The sequence below is a fragment of the Cyphomyrmex costatus genome, unplaced genomic scaffold (assembly GCF_001594065.2).
Source record: "Cyphomyrmex costatus isolate MS0001 unplaced genomic scaffold, Ccosl1.0 scaffold193, whole genome shotgun sequence".
Lineage (NCBI taxonomy): Eukaryota > Metazoa > Arthropoda > Insecta > Hymenoptera > Formicidae > Cyphomyrmex > Cyphomyrmex costatus.
In genome coordinates this window covers 1,497,088-1,515,311 of record NW_017275965.1, presented here as the reverse complement: position 1 = coordinate 1,515,311, position 18,224 = coordinate 1,497,088, and the positions used below count along the sequence as shown (strand labels likewise).

At 27.7% G+C, this 18,224-nt stretch overlaps 2 protein-coding genes across 2 annotated transcripts in view; one reads left to right on the top strand and one right to left on the bottom strand.

Moving 5' to 3' along the window:
• Nucleotides 1-18,224, top strand: part of GckIII (Germinal centre kinase III) — a 126,254-nt gene that overhangs the window by 10,824 nt on the left and 97,206 nt on the right. The gene's annotated exons all lie outside the window — the stretch shown is intronic.
• On the bottom strand, nt 10,664-15,523 carry LOC108772907 (zinc carboxypeptidase). The gene is made up of 7 exons (XM_018538559.1): nt 15,359-15,523; nt 14,489-15,001; nt 14,325-14,409; nt 13,969-14,171; nt 12,821-12,905; nt 10,932-11,123; nt 10,664-10,728 (listed from the first exon to the last, which is right to left on the bottom strand). Exons 1-7 carry the CDS (start codon nt 15,500-15,502, stop codon nt 10,709-10,711), a joined length of 1,242 nt encoding a protein of 413 aa, XP_018394061.1. The 5' UTR covers nt 15,503-15,523; the 3' UTR covers nt 10,664-10,708.

The window sequence follows — 18,224 nt, the reverse complement described above, 5'->3', positions numbered from 1 at the left end:
AGTAACACAAAAATAAATTTTTTTAATAAATAAAAATATGTATAAAGGACTCTTGTTAATAAATAAATTTAAAAGTGAATAAAGGGCATAAGAGTCAAAAATTAAAATAATCTTATGGCAAAATTTATAATATATTACGAAGATAAAAAATAGAAATTTTTTAAATAAATTTTTAATAAATTTAAAGATTTCTCTAAAAGAAATAATACATTAAGAATTAAATTATATTTTGAAAATACATTATATATATTAAAATGCATATATTTATTGTTAGTATGACGTTCAATCATTACTATTGATTGTAGCTTGACATCATGCTTTGCCTCATCATGAGATTTTCACAAATGAAAAAACAGCATCGTCGAGATAGATTGATTTTCTCAATCTTCTGATGCATATTCAATTGAAAATATCTAGTCAGTCATGAAGGTAGAATTCGAGAAAAAAAACGAATTTACTTTAAAGCAATTATCTCGGTAATTTCGAAAGATGTAGAAGTTTTTATCTAAGATTCCAACTGAGAATCTCATGAAAAGAATATATTGTATTTTATTACAATAAGTAATAGTAATGGTGATTGGACACACCAACTAAGTAAATACTTTTTAGTGCATGGAAGTTTCAAAATACAACTAGAATTTTTAACATACCTGATGAAGACTTGCTATGGCAAAGTCTTTGTGCCACTATAAATATGCAGTTCCCCACGCTGCCAAAGTTGCATTATCGAACTAATTTGCGCGATCAAGGTTTCTATTGACGTAGAAAATTTGTTGTAATTATCATACAAAATTGTTTCAATTAAAATTACATGTATGTATATTGCATAATTTACTTAAAAGGATATATATTCTCGAATTTCCAGCTAAAAATATATTTACTCGTGTTTCTATTCATGTAGTAATTATTTTGTAATAAAAAAATAATTGTCAATGTAAATATCTGGATAGTATAAAGTCAAGAATAATTGCTTGTATTTCTATGTACTTGTAATTATTTTATGAAACAATACCTAATTGTTTATGTGACTTTGATAGTGCAAATTAGAGTGATACTCTTATACAATATGACGAAATTTAAAGAAGTTAAAGGATAATTATGGTTAACATACAGAAACAATTTTAAATTCATTGTTTTTTTAAATAATTAATTAGTATCTCCACACTTTACAATTTATACATACTTAAAGACAATAGATGTAAAGTTAACTAGTTCACAAATTTTAATAAATCATTTGAATATTCTACTAGGAACTAGGACTTATATCTCAAAGAATATCATGATTGGCTCTTAGAAGAAGTCTCCACTGATGATGGGCATAATTTGACGAAATGTTTGATGAAATTATTTGCGGCGAGTAATTTGAACTTGAACTAACAGAGACGAATGTAATATTGACAGACTATAAAGGTTGAATGTAAATTTGATAAACTTTTTGATTATGTGAACGTTTGTTTAAGAGATATATTTTTGTCTTATTATATATCTATTTTAGATCCTGTTTTTCATTATGTGATTAACTTATCATTAGACTTAACCTGATATTTTAGGCTTCATTTATGATATCATATAGACGAAACCCATTAGGTGAAACATCAATTTATGTTTAACCACAAGTTAATCGGATAATAAAAAATCGAGTCTTAAAATAATGCGTTAGGAATATAATAAGTCAAATTTTGAGTACTGAGGATAACTCGATAAAAATTATGATAACATATGTGATTTATAAGAATTATAGTTGAAACGTCTGTATTAAATTTTAAATTTTATATTATACTTATATTATACTTAATTTGAAAAATTTTTCTTGCGTTTAGTATTTGGCTCATTGCCCTTATTATTACTCCTATTGTTTTATAAGAATTATTTCCACAATAACATCTAACACTGAAACATTACATATTTCTTGATTATTATTATTATTTATTAAGAAAGCTTTTGTCGTTTTATAAAAAAAAAATTTATACATTATACTTCCTTTATTAATTTGACCCAAATATATTCTCGAATTCTCATTAAAAAATACACGTTATTTGAATTTTTAGATTGAACTTTGCAACATAATGAGTGTACACATTATTTTAATTGCACAATTTCGCGATAAGAGAAATTTTCATTTAAAATAGCTCAAATTAGTGCAAACTTATAATGCAACTTGGATATCATGTTGTAACAATTATAGAAACACGACCATAGTTCCCGCAATTTTTAAAAAAGAAAAAGCATTAGTTCCTGATAGTTCCACTAAATATCTATTGATATATGCACTTTGAAAACAAAATTCCAATAATTGCCCATTTTTATACATTTTTTTATACATAGAAAACGGTTCGATACTTAACAAATGTGTTATGCTTATTGCTTATAGCACTTTTAGCGATAGTTTGCGTTAGTTCAAACAGAGTTCTACGCTCGACAATCATTTTTAAACAAAGTTTCGACTATTACGTATTTTTTATTGATTTTTTAATATCTTGATCCATCTTGTAGAAAAAGTGTCATTCTGATCGTTTATAGCAATCTTAGAGGTCTGTGAAGCTAGCACTCCTAAATGTGAATTTTAAAATTAACATCGCATACGATTGTCCATCATTTGTCCACATTTGTCTATCAAAAAAAAATTTTGTTCACCCTTGAAAAAGAAATTATAAATAAATAAAGAATTGTAGTGACGAATTGTTAAACTTTAATTTGTTTATAACATTTTTTGAAAGGTGGACAAAAAAATTATAGGTGAAACGCGTATGCATGGTAGATAATCGAATCCCGTATGTAATTCGAAAGAAAATTCACATGGGGGTGCTACAATTTTTTATTTATTTATAATTTTTTTTTGGTGAACAAATAGACAAATGGTGGATAATCGTAAGCGATGTCAATTTCATCAAAATTCACATTTTGGGGTACCATCTTCATAGATCTCAATTTTAAAACAACAGTTAAATTGTTTAAAAAATGTTTGCAAGTCGGAACAACTTTAGATAATGATTATTCCACATAGATTCTAAGCAGAACAAGTCAGAACTATCGTCAAACACGCTGAAAATTGCCATAACACATTTTCTTGGATTAAAATTATTCAAAGCTGTTTAAAAGTTATTAATTATTGGAATTTTGACCTGAAACTTTATATAATAACATATTTTGTCTAAAATTAACCGGAACACTTAACAAGTGTCGCAATATTCAATGGCTTCTGATACTTTAGAGGAAGATGTGCCGTGCTGGAACGTGAAGTTAGCACGGCATTTCTTTATTTTCGATTTTTTGGTATTAAAAGTGCGGAACATTTTTTGATATTTACAAGAACAGTAGAACAATGAAAAGTGCTACTGGAACAACCATTGTTTTTTGGAAATTAATAAAACGTCGTGCTAACTTCACATACACCTGTGTAATTGTCTAGAGAATGTGCAACAATAAAATTTAATACATATATCATTATATCTTAAAAAATGATTTGTTTTTATTATATTATAATATATAGTTACAATAATAATGGTCTGTTATTGTATTATGTACTATTATATAATATGTTATATAAAATTATTATATAATAAAAATTACACACACACACTTTTTATTATATTGTAATTATAGTAAATTATAAATTAAATTAATTATAAATGTAAACATATAAATTACCTAAAATATTTTTGCATAAAAATTAAGATAAATATTTATTAAAAGATGTTACATGAACCTTACAAATTGTATTACAAATTTAACGTAACAATATTAATAATTTTAAAATATTCTTTAATTTGTAATGAATTTTGATGAATAATTTATTTACTAGAAAGTTTATTTTATATGATTTTATAATAATTACTCCATTATACATTTGCTATCACCTATTTTTCCTATTTTACATCAATTACAGTACATTATTATTTATCTATTTATTATAAATTTTATTATAAATACACGCAACCCTTTCTTATAATATCATCACATTATATTTCGAATATTTGTATAATAAACATTGTTACCATACTTGAATTTTTTACGAACATCCAGATTTTTACACTTCAACAGATTTCAGTAGATTGGTACTATGAATTGACGTTATATAAACTCTTTCTATTGTGCACATTAGGTTTTGGAAACTTCAACTGTAAAATAATATATATGAATTTCCAGTTGATAAAATATTGTGATATAAGCTTCATTTTTGCAACGCTGGGATGCAGAAAATATCCCAGGTGACTATTCTTGGGTTATAGTTTAATACCCACACTCTAAATTTAAACTGTGTTGATGTACATATCATTACCAACGTGATGAAAATTATATAAACACCGCATGGTGTCAAATCCGTACCCATATTTGTTAGAATATTTTGCTTCATTAAACATAGCTATGACAGAATCCAAAGTCTCTTCTCCAGTTGGAACAATTTGCTCAGGGGGCAATAAAAAGCCATATTCACCTTGATCACGTAATTCATAAAGGTAGATGATAGATTTGTTATACATGCCTTTTATCCAATCGATAGTATTTCCCGAAGCCAAATCTACATATAAAATGAATAAGTTTAAAAATCATATTTTTGTGTGTAATTATCATAAACTCAAAATGTGCGCAATAATTATATTAATTTCGCTACGATTTTAATATAATAGAAAGGAGAAACTTTTTGATAAAGCATTCAGGAAAAATGAAAATATTTAAGCGTAGACAAGATATAAAGTCAAATCAATAGGTAGACAGAGAAAGAGAGAGGAAAAAATAAATTTTCTATACATACATAATGCCTCAGCAAAACTTCCGACTGTGTAGTTAGTTCCATATCTCTTTGCGAGAGCTGTAATCGCTTTCATGCCAATATCGTACTGAAAAATTGTAAAAATCATGTAAACTTATGATCTATTTTCTTATAAATAATTGTCTAAATTAATTAGAATAATCTTCTGTTGTTCATGTATAATGATGTTTTAAATTATTATTTATAAATAGTTAGTTAACAATAAGACGTCTGTGAAGATGGTATATCTCATATCGCATGAAGTAACTCCAGTTCTGCTCGCATCCACAATAGTTTTACAATTCTATATCAGTTTTATCAATAGTTCTATCGAATTGCGTCCAAAAAAAAACGTTTTAAAAAATGAGATGCTAACTTCCCGTCTTACCATCTATATTACTTCTCAATATACATATACATAATCATGTTTGCATTGACTTGTAAGTTAAATGTCGTATCCTTTAACTCAAAATTATATATAGAATATATTCATTAAATACATTTATTAAAAATGAACGAAATTTAAATTTTAAAACAGGATTTTAAGATTTAAAGTGTTTTTACTTCCTAATGGTTACTATATTTTTTTAGTTTCTGAGTTTTTGGTAATTTTTACGCATAGAAAATTACAAGCTGTATAAAATGGGAAATTTTCTTTTTACTTTATAGAATTCTATCGTGTCCAAAAAAATTTGCACAAATTTTTGATAATTTAACATAAAAATTTAAAATTTTCTCTACAAAATCGTTTTTTAAAAATATTCCTAAGAATTCTCTGTCTTACTTTATAAGAGTTACTCGTAAGTTCAATAAAAGAAACGTTCTTTTATTGCTTATAACTCTAATAAAAGTCATCGTATACTATTTAAAAAAACAGATTCTTATATGTTCAATTTTTTCATTTCCATTCCAGATAAATTACGGACAACTAATCCAGGAGATATATTCATTGTATTCTGGAAGATATCTCTTGGATAAAATTATCCACAGGTGAAAAAATTGGGCATTAAAGCTGAAACTGTACCTAATGATGTAATTGCTAATTTTTTAATTATAGAATATATATAAATTTGAGCTAAAAATATGACATTTCTATACTACTGTGAAAGTAGTAATTTTAAACTTTAAAACTGTTTTTTTTTTTAAATAAAAATTTCGTTTATTTTTAATAAATATTTATAAAAATATGATTACATACGATTAAAATTACTCACCATGTCATCGTAGTTTTCAACACGATCTGTTGTGTAACCATAAGGAAACATCAATAGTTGCGAATAGCTATGGAACGCAATATACGCGTAAAATTTTTTGGAAATAGAATTGATATATTTGGACATGCTTTTTGTCTCAATTTCAGAAAACGGAGCAGGTCCGGCATAAGTTTCGGAGCATGTGTCGTTGCTAGCGCCTGCAGCTGAAAATGTTAAATTATATACAAATACATATCATATTAAATAACATCAAGCACGTTTTATATAAGCTCTCCAAAGTCTGAAAATAAAACCTCGATTTTTTATTAGATATTATTTAATTTTCGATTATTATAGTTTTCTAAAATAATACAAATTTACTGTTCCATTTGTAATTCCAGTTTCTGTTGGGGTCAGCACCATAACAGTTGTCGTATGGCTTACGTGTCTTCCTCCAGAATCGGTTCTAAAATAAAATATTCATTAAGCATTAATTTATAAACTACTTGACAATCCTTTACATGATATTATAAAACAGCACTTACCGTAGTGTGCGTATACACGTATCCATCGGGATTGAACACTGGAAAGATATACCAATCATGGCTCTCAGCCAGAGTTCTGACCTCCGTGTTGTTGCTTGTCAACAATTGATGGAAGATGTACATGACAGTTGCTGGCGAAATCCATTCCCTGGCGTGGATGCCACCTTCAATAAAGACTCCAGGGTTGTTGGCTTTATAAGAAATCTTGACGCCTTTGATTTCACGTTTCTCATACGTCTTGCCGCCTACTATAGTTTGTACTATATTAGGATATCGCTTTGCCATGTCATCTAGATTCTTGTAAATTGTCTTGAGAGGATGGTAATTTTTAAAATCAAATTCCATTGATACATTCGCTGGCGTTCCTCGATTGATTAATGTCTGAACATTCTCAATATAAACTTCGTATGGTGCTTGGATCTGCGCCATCATTTCGTAGAATTCGGACAGCTTGTATGGGGCTACCATAAGTTGCATTTGTTTATTCACAGACGATGCCTTCCAGAAAGAAAACTGTAAATGATATTTAATTTTATTTAGCAGAATATGAAGTTACTTATATGTAAAGTTATTTGCACACACATATTAATCAGTTTTTATATCTTCAAAATGTTGTGTATAATAAATAATTTGATGTCGATAAAGATGATCTTACAAATTTTTAGAAATATATGTACGTTATGTTATTTTTATGAGATTGATTTTCCAAATTTTAGTTAATACGATTATAAAAATGTTACAAATGTCTTAAGAAACATATAGGTTTTTGTTTATATTAATTTGCTTTTATTTATCTCTAATCTTTATGCTGGAATTATCTATACTCACTCCATCAGAAATCAGTGTTAAACGATTGAACAACTGAGTCTGCGTTGATACATCCGCAGCAATTTTGAAAACTTTGTGATTCTCAAAAGTGACCTGCTTGCTGGCCACCAAGCTCACGATCGTGCATAATATTATGTTCCACATGATTTTTTTGATGTTAGTATCCTTTAATTTTATTACAATATCGACTTTAGTTAATCTTTTTACGTTACATTTTAAATATTTTATTTTATTTATGTCAAGACCGTTTTTATGAAATGGAATTTATATTTATTCAATAAGTAAATACTGGAGCTCAACAGTTTTATTATCATTCGCATAAGTTGGTATGATTGAACCAAAAATTCAGTTAAGGAGAAGTAGTAAATATAAATTGTGATTTGTGTGTGCGTGTGTGCGTGTGTGCGTGTGTGTAGATTTCTACTATTTTTTTTAAATTTTATTATTTTTCGAAAATGTTTTTTTATGTATCAAGAACTCTAGGTATTCACAAAATAGTTCTGTTAAGCTGATCAGAACTATGCGACCTTGAATTTCGTTAAAAAGTTAGCACCGCATTCTATAAAAATTATTAAAAGATGATTATTAAGCGCATATGTTATTAAAAATCATAGAGAACTCTTCGTATCGTCAAAAAGAAGCATGAATTATCATCGGAACTATTGTATCTAAAAATTAATTTTTCAAAAATTTTTAACTATTTTTTTAATATTTGAAAATTTTTTTTACACACATCAGGAACTCTAGGCAATCGCAAATTGAAGCTATTAAGCCGCTCAGAACTATTCCACCTCGAAATTCGATAAAAAGTTAGCACCCCATTTTTAAAAAATGTAAAAAAAATGTTTATTGAGCGGAACTCTTGTTATTAACTATAGGGAACTCTTCGTCTCGTCAAAAGGAAGTGGGAACTCTAATCAGAACTTCTGAGTACTATAGTTGGAGTGCTAATTTAACACACCCTTCAGGAATAGATATTCCTACAGAAATATCTCGTCTGTTGCAATTCTATCGATTGCTTTTATACTGAACTTCTTTCTATCGAATTTGAGCCGGAAACATATTTTATGAGTAGTGTGAAGTTGGCCCCCCGACATTTTGATTTATTTATAGATTATTTATATAGTGATCTTATTAGTAATAGATTTAACATATGGAAAACAATTTAATTTTTGTAAATATAATTTATGAATATTTTATTTTAAAAAAATTGCTTACCTTTTTGTAAAACAGGAGCACTAGCAATTATCAATTTTGTAATGTTCATTTATGTACGGATTAGGTATAGTTAATCAGTTATAGTAATAATAATTGGACGCCATACTGACAATAAGTAAAATGCATTTTAGTGCATTTGGAGTATGAAATACACTTTTAAAATATGACTTTGATTTGTAGTATATTCAGCTTTTTTCTTTCAGAGAACTGCTGATGATTATTTATGGAACTTACTGTAAATACATAGTACACGTATTTAAATACATAAGTGCACACGGTACTAAAGTTGCATTATCGCACAAATTTGTGCTATCGTAATAATGACGTAGAATTTTATCACTTCAAAATTGTTTTATTTTAAAATAAAAGTGTGTCAAACATTTGCGTACCTTAAGAAATAATTGTAATACAACTATTCTTAAAAAAAATATAATAAAATGTAAGTGATATATATACTTTCGTATTTTTATTAATTCTTTTTATTCTAACAAGTAGCGATTTTAATTATTCTTAAACAAATAATAATATTACAAAATACGCCAATTACAATTAAATATTATGCACGTTATATAATTTAACTAAAGAATAATTCTTTTTAAAATATACTGTAAAAACAAATTTGTTATTTTAACACATTTTTCGTGTTAATCACTGTAGTCACTACTTTCAACACGTCTGTAGATGTGTAAATATACAACACGAAAGGAAGTGTAGATTTGCAAGAAACGTGTAGATGTAACTACGACCGCATAACACTGTAATAATATTTGATGCTTGAATTAATTCTCGCTGTTCACCGGGAGAGAGCATTTGTGCTATTTCAGCATGGCCGGAAGTAACTGTTTATGTATATGAAAGTACTATCAATAGCCTTTAATAATCAGTATATAACATTTGATCGGATGCAAAAAACACAATTTTTTATCGCATCAGAAATGTCGGGTTTCGTACCAAAGAAAGAGCATTTGCGAGAAGTGTTACTTTTCTGTTGTAACCTCAAGAAATTTGCTACTGAAAGTTATCGTTTGCTAGGAAGCTTGTGGGGAGCATGTTGTATGTGAAACAACTTGCAGAGATTGGTTTAATAGATTTAAAAACATCTCTCTGTCTCTATTTGTTATAAATTTTATTATAAGTACACACAACCCTTTCTTATAATATCATCACATTATATTTCGAATATATGGGGCATTCCATGACAAGTGGGCCACCCAATTTTTGGGCTTTCTCGTCGCAGCGCTCTTTTCGCTTGTCGTTAGTGGGCATGAAAGGCAATTTTGAAAATAAAGTGCAGACGTATTCTTATAGAAAATTGAACGCTCTTTCACGTTAGAATATTCTTTTTTTGGTCAGACCGGTTTACGATGATGTTTTTCAGTTTTGAACTCTTCAAAATGGCGGCGCGCCTAAAATGCCGCTCTCAATTTTCTTTTAATATAGCTCAAAATGTAGCTCCAGGTCTCTACTTTGTTACTCTAAAAGGACTTAATGGCACACGCATTCGTTTAGGAGTAAGAGCTAGGAAAGTGAGGCAATGTCGCTCCGTCTCCCTGCCGCACCACTCATTTTCCTCACTTTCCTAGCTCTTACTCCCAAACGAATGCGTGTGCCATTAAGTCCTCTTAGAGTAACAAAGTAGAGATCTGGAGCTACATTTTGAGCTATATTAAAAGAAAATTGAGAGCGGCCTTTTAGGCGCGCCGCCATTTTGAAAAGTTCAAAACTGAAAAACATCATCGTAAACCGGTCTGATCAAAAAAAGAATATTCTTACGTGAAAGAGCGTTCAATTTTCTATAAGAATACGTCTGCACTTTATTTTCAAAATTGCCTTTCATGCCCACTAACGACAAGCGAAAAGAGCGCTGCAACGAGAAAGCCCAAAAATTGACGGTTCTACAGTTCGGTAACCAGTTGGCCTACAGGTATATTATTTGGCATAGAGTCTTTATTCATCAAACTGTACAAGTTCACGCAATGTGAACGAAATCCATGGAACTTCGCAAAATGGGTAGCCCACTTGGCGTGGAATGCCCCATATGTTTAATAAACACTGTTACCATATTTGAATTTTTATATTACGTAAACGACCATCCAAAGTGATTTTTACACTTTAACAGGTTTTAGTAGGTTGGTACTATGAATTCGCGTTATAAACTCTTTCTGTTGTGCGCATTAGGTCTTGGAAACTTCAACTGTAAAATAATATATATGAATTTCCATGAAATACTGTGATGTAAGCTTTATGTTTGCAACGCTGGGATGTAGAAAATATCCCATGTGACTATTTTCGGGTTATAGTTTAATATTTACACTAAATTTAAACTATGTTGATGTATAATACATATCACTATCAACATGATAAAAATTATATAAACACATGTTGTCAAATCCATACCCATATCTATTAGCATGGTTGCTTCTTTAAGGATGGCTATGACAGAATCTAAAGTCTCTTCTCCAGTTGGAATAATTTGCTCAGGAGGCAATAAAAAGCCATATTGACCTTGATCACGTAATTCATAAATGTAGATGATAGATTTGTTATACATGCCTTTTATCCAATCGACAGTATTTCCAGAAGCCAAATCTACATATAAAATGAATAAGTTTAAAAATCATATATATAACTCTTAAAATGTAGTTCAATTCTAAAACAATAAATTCATTAAATAAGCATAAAACCACGCACAGGATCTTATTTGTGATAACTTATTGTAAAGTCACTAATTTATTAATGTCAATAACATAAATCTATATAAACGTTTCGGTCAGTATAATATGACCATCTTCGGTATACAATTAAAGTATTATAAAATGAACTAATACAAAATACATCTGTTAAATATTCACTTACATCAACAGCATAGCGCTAATATTTTTCTTGTTTCTTTCTTCTTGGCTATCGTTTTCCATCAATGTACGTTAGCTTGTGTCTTTGTGTTAATTTTTCTTCCGAATTATACAATTTTTTTGACGAAACATCGTTACCAGACTGTGTAATTAAACGTTATCTTATAATAACAATATTGAAGAAATACTAAATTCGTTATAAATGAAAATAATTCTATTTACCTATATTTCGTATAAAATAATCGTCAATTCTTAAGTGGAGCGTCAGTGAAAAATCGAACATTACAACGATAAAGTCCGCAATGTAATGACATGAATATTGTATAAATGTACTTGAAACCAATAAAAATAAAAATAAAAACTAAAAACTAAGAAGGAGAAGTTGCGTTAGAGTCCTGGTGTGTGTTTGTTATGATAGAGAAATACATTTCTGGTAATTTTTCCGTGTCACTTTGCAAATTTAGACAGTGATTCTGATTTTTAATATTAATCATTTCCGAAATAGTTCTTTTAAAATATACTAGTTCTATGTCTAAAATTGCAGTGTTATCCCAACACGGAAAAATTACCAGAAATGTATTTCTCTATCATAACAAACACACACCAGGACTCTAACGCAACTTCTCCTTCTTAGTTTTTAGTTTTTATTTTTATTTTTATTGGTTTCAAGTACATTTATACAATATTCATGTCATTACATTGCGGACTTTATCGTTGTAATGTTCGTTTTTTCACTGACACTCCATTTAAGAATTGACGATTATTTTATACGAAATATAGAGGTAAATTGAATTATTTTCATTTATAACGAATTTAGTATTTCTTCAATATTGTTATTTTAAGATAACGTTTAATTACACAGTCTGGTAACGATGTTTCGTCAAAAAAATTGTATAATTCGGAAGAAAAATTAACACGAAGACACAAGCTAACGTACATTGATGGAAAAAGATAGCCAAAAAGAAAGAAACAAGAAAAATATTAGCGCTATGCTGTTGATGTAAGCGAATATTTAACAGATGTATTTTATATTAGTTCATTTTATAATACTTTAACTGTATACTGAAGATGGTCATATTATACTGATCGAAACGTTTATATAGATTTATGTTATTGACATTAATAAATTAATGACTTTACAATAAGTTATCACAAATAAGATCCTGTGCGTGGTTTTATGCTTATTTAATGAATTTATTGTTTTAAAAATCATATTTTTGTGTATAATTATCATAAACTCGGAATGTGCGCAGTAATTATATTAATTTCGCAACGGTTTTAATATAATAGAAAGAAGAGAGGTTCTTTGATAAACCATTTAGGAAAAATAAAAATATTTAAGTGTAGACAAGATATAAAGTCAAATAAATAGATAGACAGAAAAGCAGAGAAAGAGAGAAAGGAAAAACTAAATGAAATATTTTTTCTACGTACATATTGTCTCAGCAATACTTCCAACTGCGTATTCAGTTCCATATCTCTTTGCGAGAGCTGTAATCGCTTTCATGCCAATATTATACTGAAAAATTTTAAAAAATTATGTAAACTTTGTTATGATCTATATTTTCTTATAAATAATTATCTCAATTAATTAGAATATATAATCTTCTATCATTCATGTAATGATGTTTTAAATTATTATTTATAAATAGTTAGTTAACAATAGGATCGTGATGACCTACTTTAAATTTCTTCTGTCATAGAATTGAGATACTTACTGTTAAACTATTAAAATTATTGCTAAATTTATAAAAAGAATTATTATTTTCTTCTCAATATACATATACATAATCACGTTTGCATTAACTTGTAAGTTAGATGTCGTATCTTTTAACTCAAAAAGATATGTAGAATATATTCATTAAATATACTTATTAAGAATGAACGAAATTCAAATTTTAAAAAAGGATTTTAAGATTTAAAGTGTTTACTTCCGAATAGCTACTATATTTTTTTAGTTTCTTTGAGTTTTTGGTAATTTTTATGCATAGAAAACTACAAGCTGTATAAAATGGGTAATTTTTCTTTTTACTTTATAGAATTGTTTCATGCCCAAAAAAATTTGCAAAAATTTTTGATAATTTAACATAAAAATTTTAAATTTTCTCTACAAAATCGTTTTTTAAAAATATTCCTAAGAATTCTCTGTCTTACTTTATAAGAGTTACTCGTAAGTTCAATAAAAGAAACGTTCTTTTATTGCTTATAACTCTAATAAAAGTCATCGTATACTATTTAAAAAAACAGATTCTTATATGTTCAATTTTTTCATTTCCATTCCAGATAAATTACGGACAACTAATCCAGGAGATATATTCATTGTATTCTGGAAGATATCTCTTGGATAAAGTTATCCACAGGTGAAAAAATTGGGCATTAAAGCTGAAACTCTACCTAATGATGTAATTGCTAATTTTTTAATTATAGAATATATATAAATTTGAGCTAAAAATATGACATTTCTATACTACTGTGAAAGTAGTAATTTTAAACTTTAAAACTGTTTTTTTTTAAATAAAAATTTCGTTTATTTTTAATAAATATTTATAAAAATATGATTACATACGATTAAAATTACTCACCAAGTCATCGTAGTTTTCAACACGATCTGTTGTGTAACCATAAGGAAACATCAATAGTTGCGAATAGCTATGGAACGCAATATACGCGTAAAATTTTTTGGAAATAGAATTGATATATTTGGACATGCTTTTTGTCTCAATTTCAGAGAACGGAGCAGGTCCAGCATAAGTTTCGGAGCATGTGTCGTTGCTAGAACCTGCAGCTGAAAATGTTAAATTATATATAAATACATATTAAATAACATCGAGCACGTTTTAATATAAGCTCTCCAAAGTCTGAAAATAAAACCTCGATTTTTTATTAGATATTATTTAATTTTCGATTATTATAGTTTTCTAAAATAATACAAATTTACTGTTCCATTTGTAATTCCAGTTTCTGTTGGGGTCAGCACCATAACAGTTGTCGTATGGCTTACGTGTCTTCCTCCAGAATCGGTTCTAAAATAAAATATTCATTAAGCATTAATTTATAAACTACTTGACAATCCTTTACATGATATTATAAAACAGCACTTACCGTAGTGTGCGTATACACGTATCCATCGGGATTGAACACTGGAAAGATATACCAATCATGGCTCTCAGCCAGAGTCCTGACCTCCGTGTTGTTGCTTGTCAGCAATTGATGGAAGATGTACATTACAGTTGCTGTCGAAATCCATTCCCTGGCATGAACGCCACCTTCAATAAAAACTCCAGGATTGTTGGCTTTATAAGAAATCTTAACGCCTTTGATTTCACGTTTTTCATACGTCTTGCCGCCTACTATAGTTTGTACTATATTGGGATATCGCTTTGCCATGTCATCTAGATTCTTGTAAATTGTCTTGAGAGGATGGTAATTTTTAAAATCAAATTCCATTGATACATTCGCTGGCGTTCCTCGATTGATTAATGTCTGAACATTCTCAATATAAACTTCGTATGGTGCTTGGATCTGCGCCATCATTTCGTAGAATTCGGACAGCTTGTATGGGGCTACCATAAGTTGCATTTGTTTATTCACAGACGATGCCTTCCAGAAAGAAAACTGTAAATGATATTTAATTTTATTTAGCAGAATATGAAGTTAGTTATATGTAAAGTTATTTACATACACACACACACACACACACACACACACCCACACACACACACACACAGCTTAGTCAGTTTTTATGTCTTCAAAATGTTATATAATAAATAATTTGATGTCGATAAAGCTGATCTTACAAATTTTTAGAAATATATATACGTTATGTTATTTTTATGAGATTGATTTTCCAAATTTTAGTTAATACGGTTATAAAAATGTTACAAATGTCTTAAGAAATGTAGGTTTTTGTTTATATTAATTTGTTTTTATTTGTCTCTAATCTTTTTTTATGCTTGAATTATCTATACTTACTCCATCAGAAATATGTGCTAAACGATTTAACAACTGAGTCTGCATTGGTGCATCCGCAGCAATGTTGAAGACTTTGTAATTCTCAAAAGTGACCTGCTTGCCGGCCACCAAGCTCACGATCGTGCATAATATTATGTTCCACATGATTTTTTTGATGTTAGTATCCTTTAATTTTATTACAATATCGACTTTAGTTAATCTTTTTACGTTACATTTTAAATATTTTATTTTATTTATGTCAAGATCGTTTTTATAAAATGGAATTTATATTTATTTAATAAGTAAATACTGAAAGCTCAACAGTTTTATTATCATCCGCATACTTTGGTATGTTTGAACCAAAAATTCTACTAAGAAGAAGAAGTAAATATAAATTTTGATTTTTAGAACATTATATTTAATTTTTGTAAGATAGTATAGTTAATATCAAGGCTTATTTTAACCGAGCAATAAAAGTTGAGTGACTTTTTCAAACTTGGACAATGACGTTGAATTTTAATTACACGACAATTTCATCATATTATTTACAGTTTTATATTATTTTGTGAAATTTTAAATTGTTTGTTTATGAGTTTTAGAAGTTTTTTATAAAATGTTATTTTCGACTTTGTGTTTACGATTTTATATTTATATTGCGAATTTTTTTTTAATTTACTTGTCTCAACATTGAGAATGATTCGATCGGAGTCGAAACGTATGTAATCAAAGATTTTATTAAATGTTCTTCTTATTTATTTTTGGCTCATTGCCCTTGGTCTGTTATTTTCATTTATTCTTATTTAGACATATATTAATTACTTATATAATAAAGGTTGATTTATGTAATATAGATAAAATCTCATTTTAATGACTATATATATAGGTATAATAATATAATTTTTATACGTTTCGACTTACAAAGTCTTCCTGAGTGATGATAAATAATAACAATATATAACCTAATAAAAGTCATCAAGTATAAATAATATATAAGTTAAATAAAATAATGATCGCTTTATATTGATGTATGTACCTTGTCTGTTTTTTTAAGTATAAATTAAATCGAATTACATGTCCATAGTGGTCCAACTTACAAAAATACGTGTTTTCCAAATTTTACGATTGTTATCGAAAATCTGGCCTAGTTACAATTTTTATACATTTAAGAACTCCATTCAAAGAACTCTTCTATTATATTCTGTATAATTGAAAACATTTCTTGTAGTTATATAATATTAAATATTAATGTAACTTTTTACACTTACGTTTATTTATACAGAAAGTCTGTGAATCAAATTCATTAAATGTGTCAAGTTATAATAAAATCGATATTGTTAGACGTGTCACAAGAGACTGACATTGTAGTTGGAAAATATATTTTGATAAGTCGTGACATTAACAAGTGTGTTCAATATCGTATGTTAAGTTCTCCTATGTCATCAGGTATGTTAAAATAATGTCTGTCCAATATTTCAGTATCTTTTATTAGATTTATGCCACTGACTTGTTCTTTTATGTGGATTATTTCGGAAATTTATCTAAATGATCTAATATTTTCATATCTTCCCAATTAAAATTATGATTAGGGTCAATAATTTTGTTTTGTGACAACTGAATGTTTAGTTTGATCTAACTTTATGTTCTTACGGTGTTCTTTAATTCTGATTTTAAGTTGTCTCTTCGTTTGTCCAATATAAGAAACATTACATTCATTGCAATTAATTTTATATATTACATTGTTATTATTAGAATATGGATTTTTTTGTACCTTAACGAATCTATATAATGTATTAAGAACTCTGTACCCTATCATAGTTTTTTATTTTATTTATTTATAGCTTTAGTGATCTTATTAGTAATAGATTTAACATATGGGAAAATGATTTAATTTTTATAATATAATTTATGAATAATTTGTTTTAAAAAAGTTGCTTACTTTTTTGTAAGACAGGAGCACTAGCAATTATCAATTTTGTGATGTTCATTTATGTACGGATTATACAGTTATATAGTAGGTATATATTATATTTATGTGAATATTTTCAGAAAGATATATATATATATATACCGAATATATTATATTAAGAATTAAAGTATATTTAAAAAATATATTACTAAAATACATTTACTTAAATGGCGTCTAATTATATTTGAAATACTGAAAGTCTTATTTAAAACTATGGCCGAAAACCTCTTAAAAAGTTTGTTATGACAACAAGCTGTAATCAGTAATAATAATAATTGGACACCATACTAATAATAAGTAAAATGCATTTTAGTGAATTTAGTGTATGGAAATATATACTTTTAAAATATGACTTTAATTTATAATATACTCGGCTTTTTTCTTTCGAGGATCTGCTGATGACTATTCACGCAACTTTCTGTAAATACATAGTATATGTTTTTAAATACGTAAGTGCACTCGGTGTACTTGAAGTCCTCGATGCAGTAAAGTTGCATTATCGCACAAATTTGTGCTATCGCAATAATGACGCAGAGTTTTATCACTTCAAAATTGTTTTATTTTAAAAGTGTGTCAAACATTTGCATACCTTGAGAAATAATTGTAATACAATTATTTTTAAAAAAAAAAAAAAGATCTAATTGATATACGTGTATCTTCGTATTTTTATTAATTCTTTTTATTCCAACAAGTAGCGGTTTTAATTATTCTTAAACAAATATTAAAATTACAAAATTATACGCCAATATTGCATTAAAATATACACGTTGTATAATTTAACGAATAATTCTATTTCAAATACACTGTAAAAACAAGTTTTTTATTTCAACACATTTTTCGTGTTAATCACTCTAATCACTTTCGACATGTCTGTAGGTGTGTAAATATACAACACGCAAGGAAGATTTGCAAAGAACTCTT

Excerpts from the sequence above, each read along its gene's own strand:
- LOC108772907 (XM_018538559.1), bottom strand. The coding sequence starts at position 15,502 with ATGTGGAACATAATATTATGCACGATCGTGAGCTTGGTGGCCGGCAAG. Across the intron at positions 14,172-14,324 it reads CTGGAATTACAAATGGAACA|CTGCAGGTTCTAGCAACGAC; the intron begins GTAAATTTGTAT and ends TAACATTTTCAG. Across the intron at positions 12,906-13,968 it reads TTGAAAACTACGATGACTTG|TATAATATTGGCATGAAAGC; the intron begins GTGAGTAATTTT and ends AAAATTTTTCAG.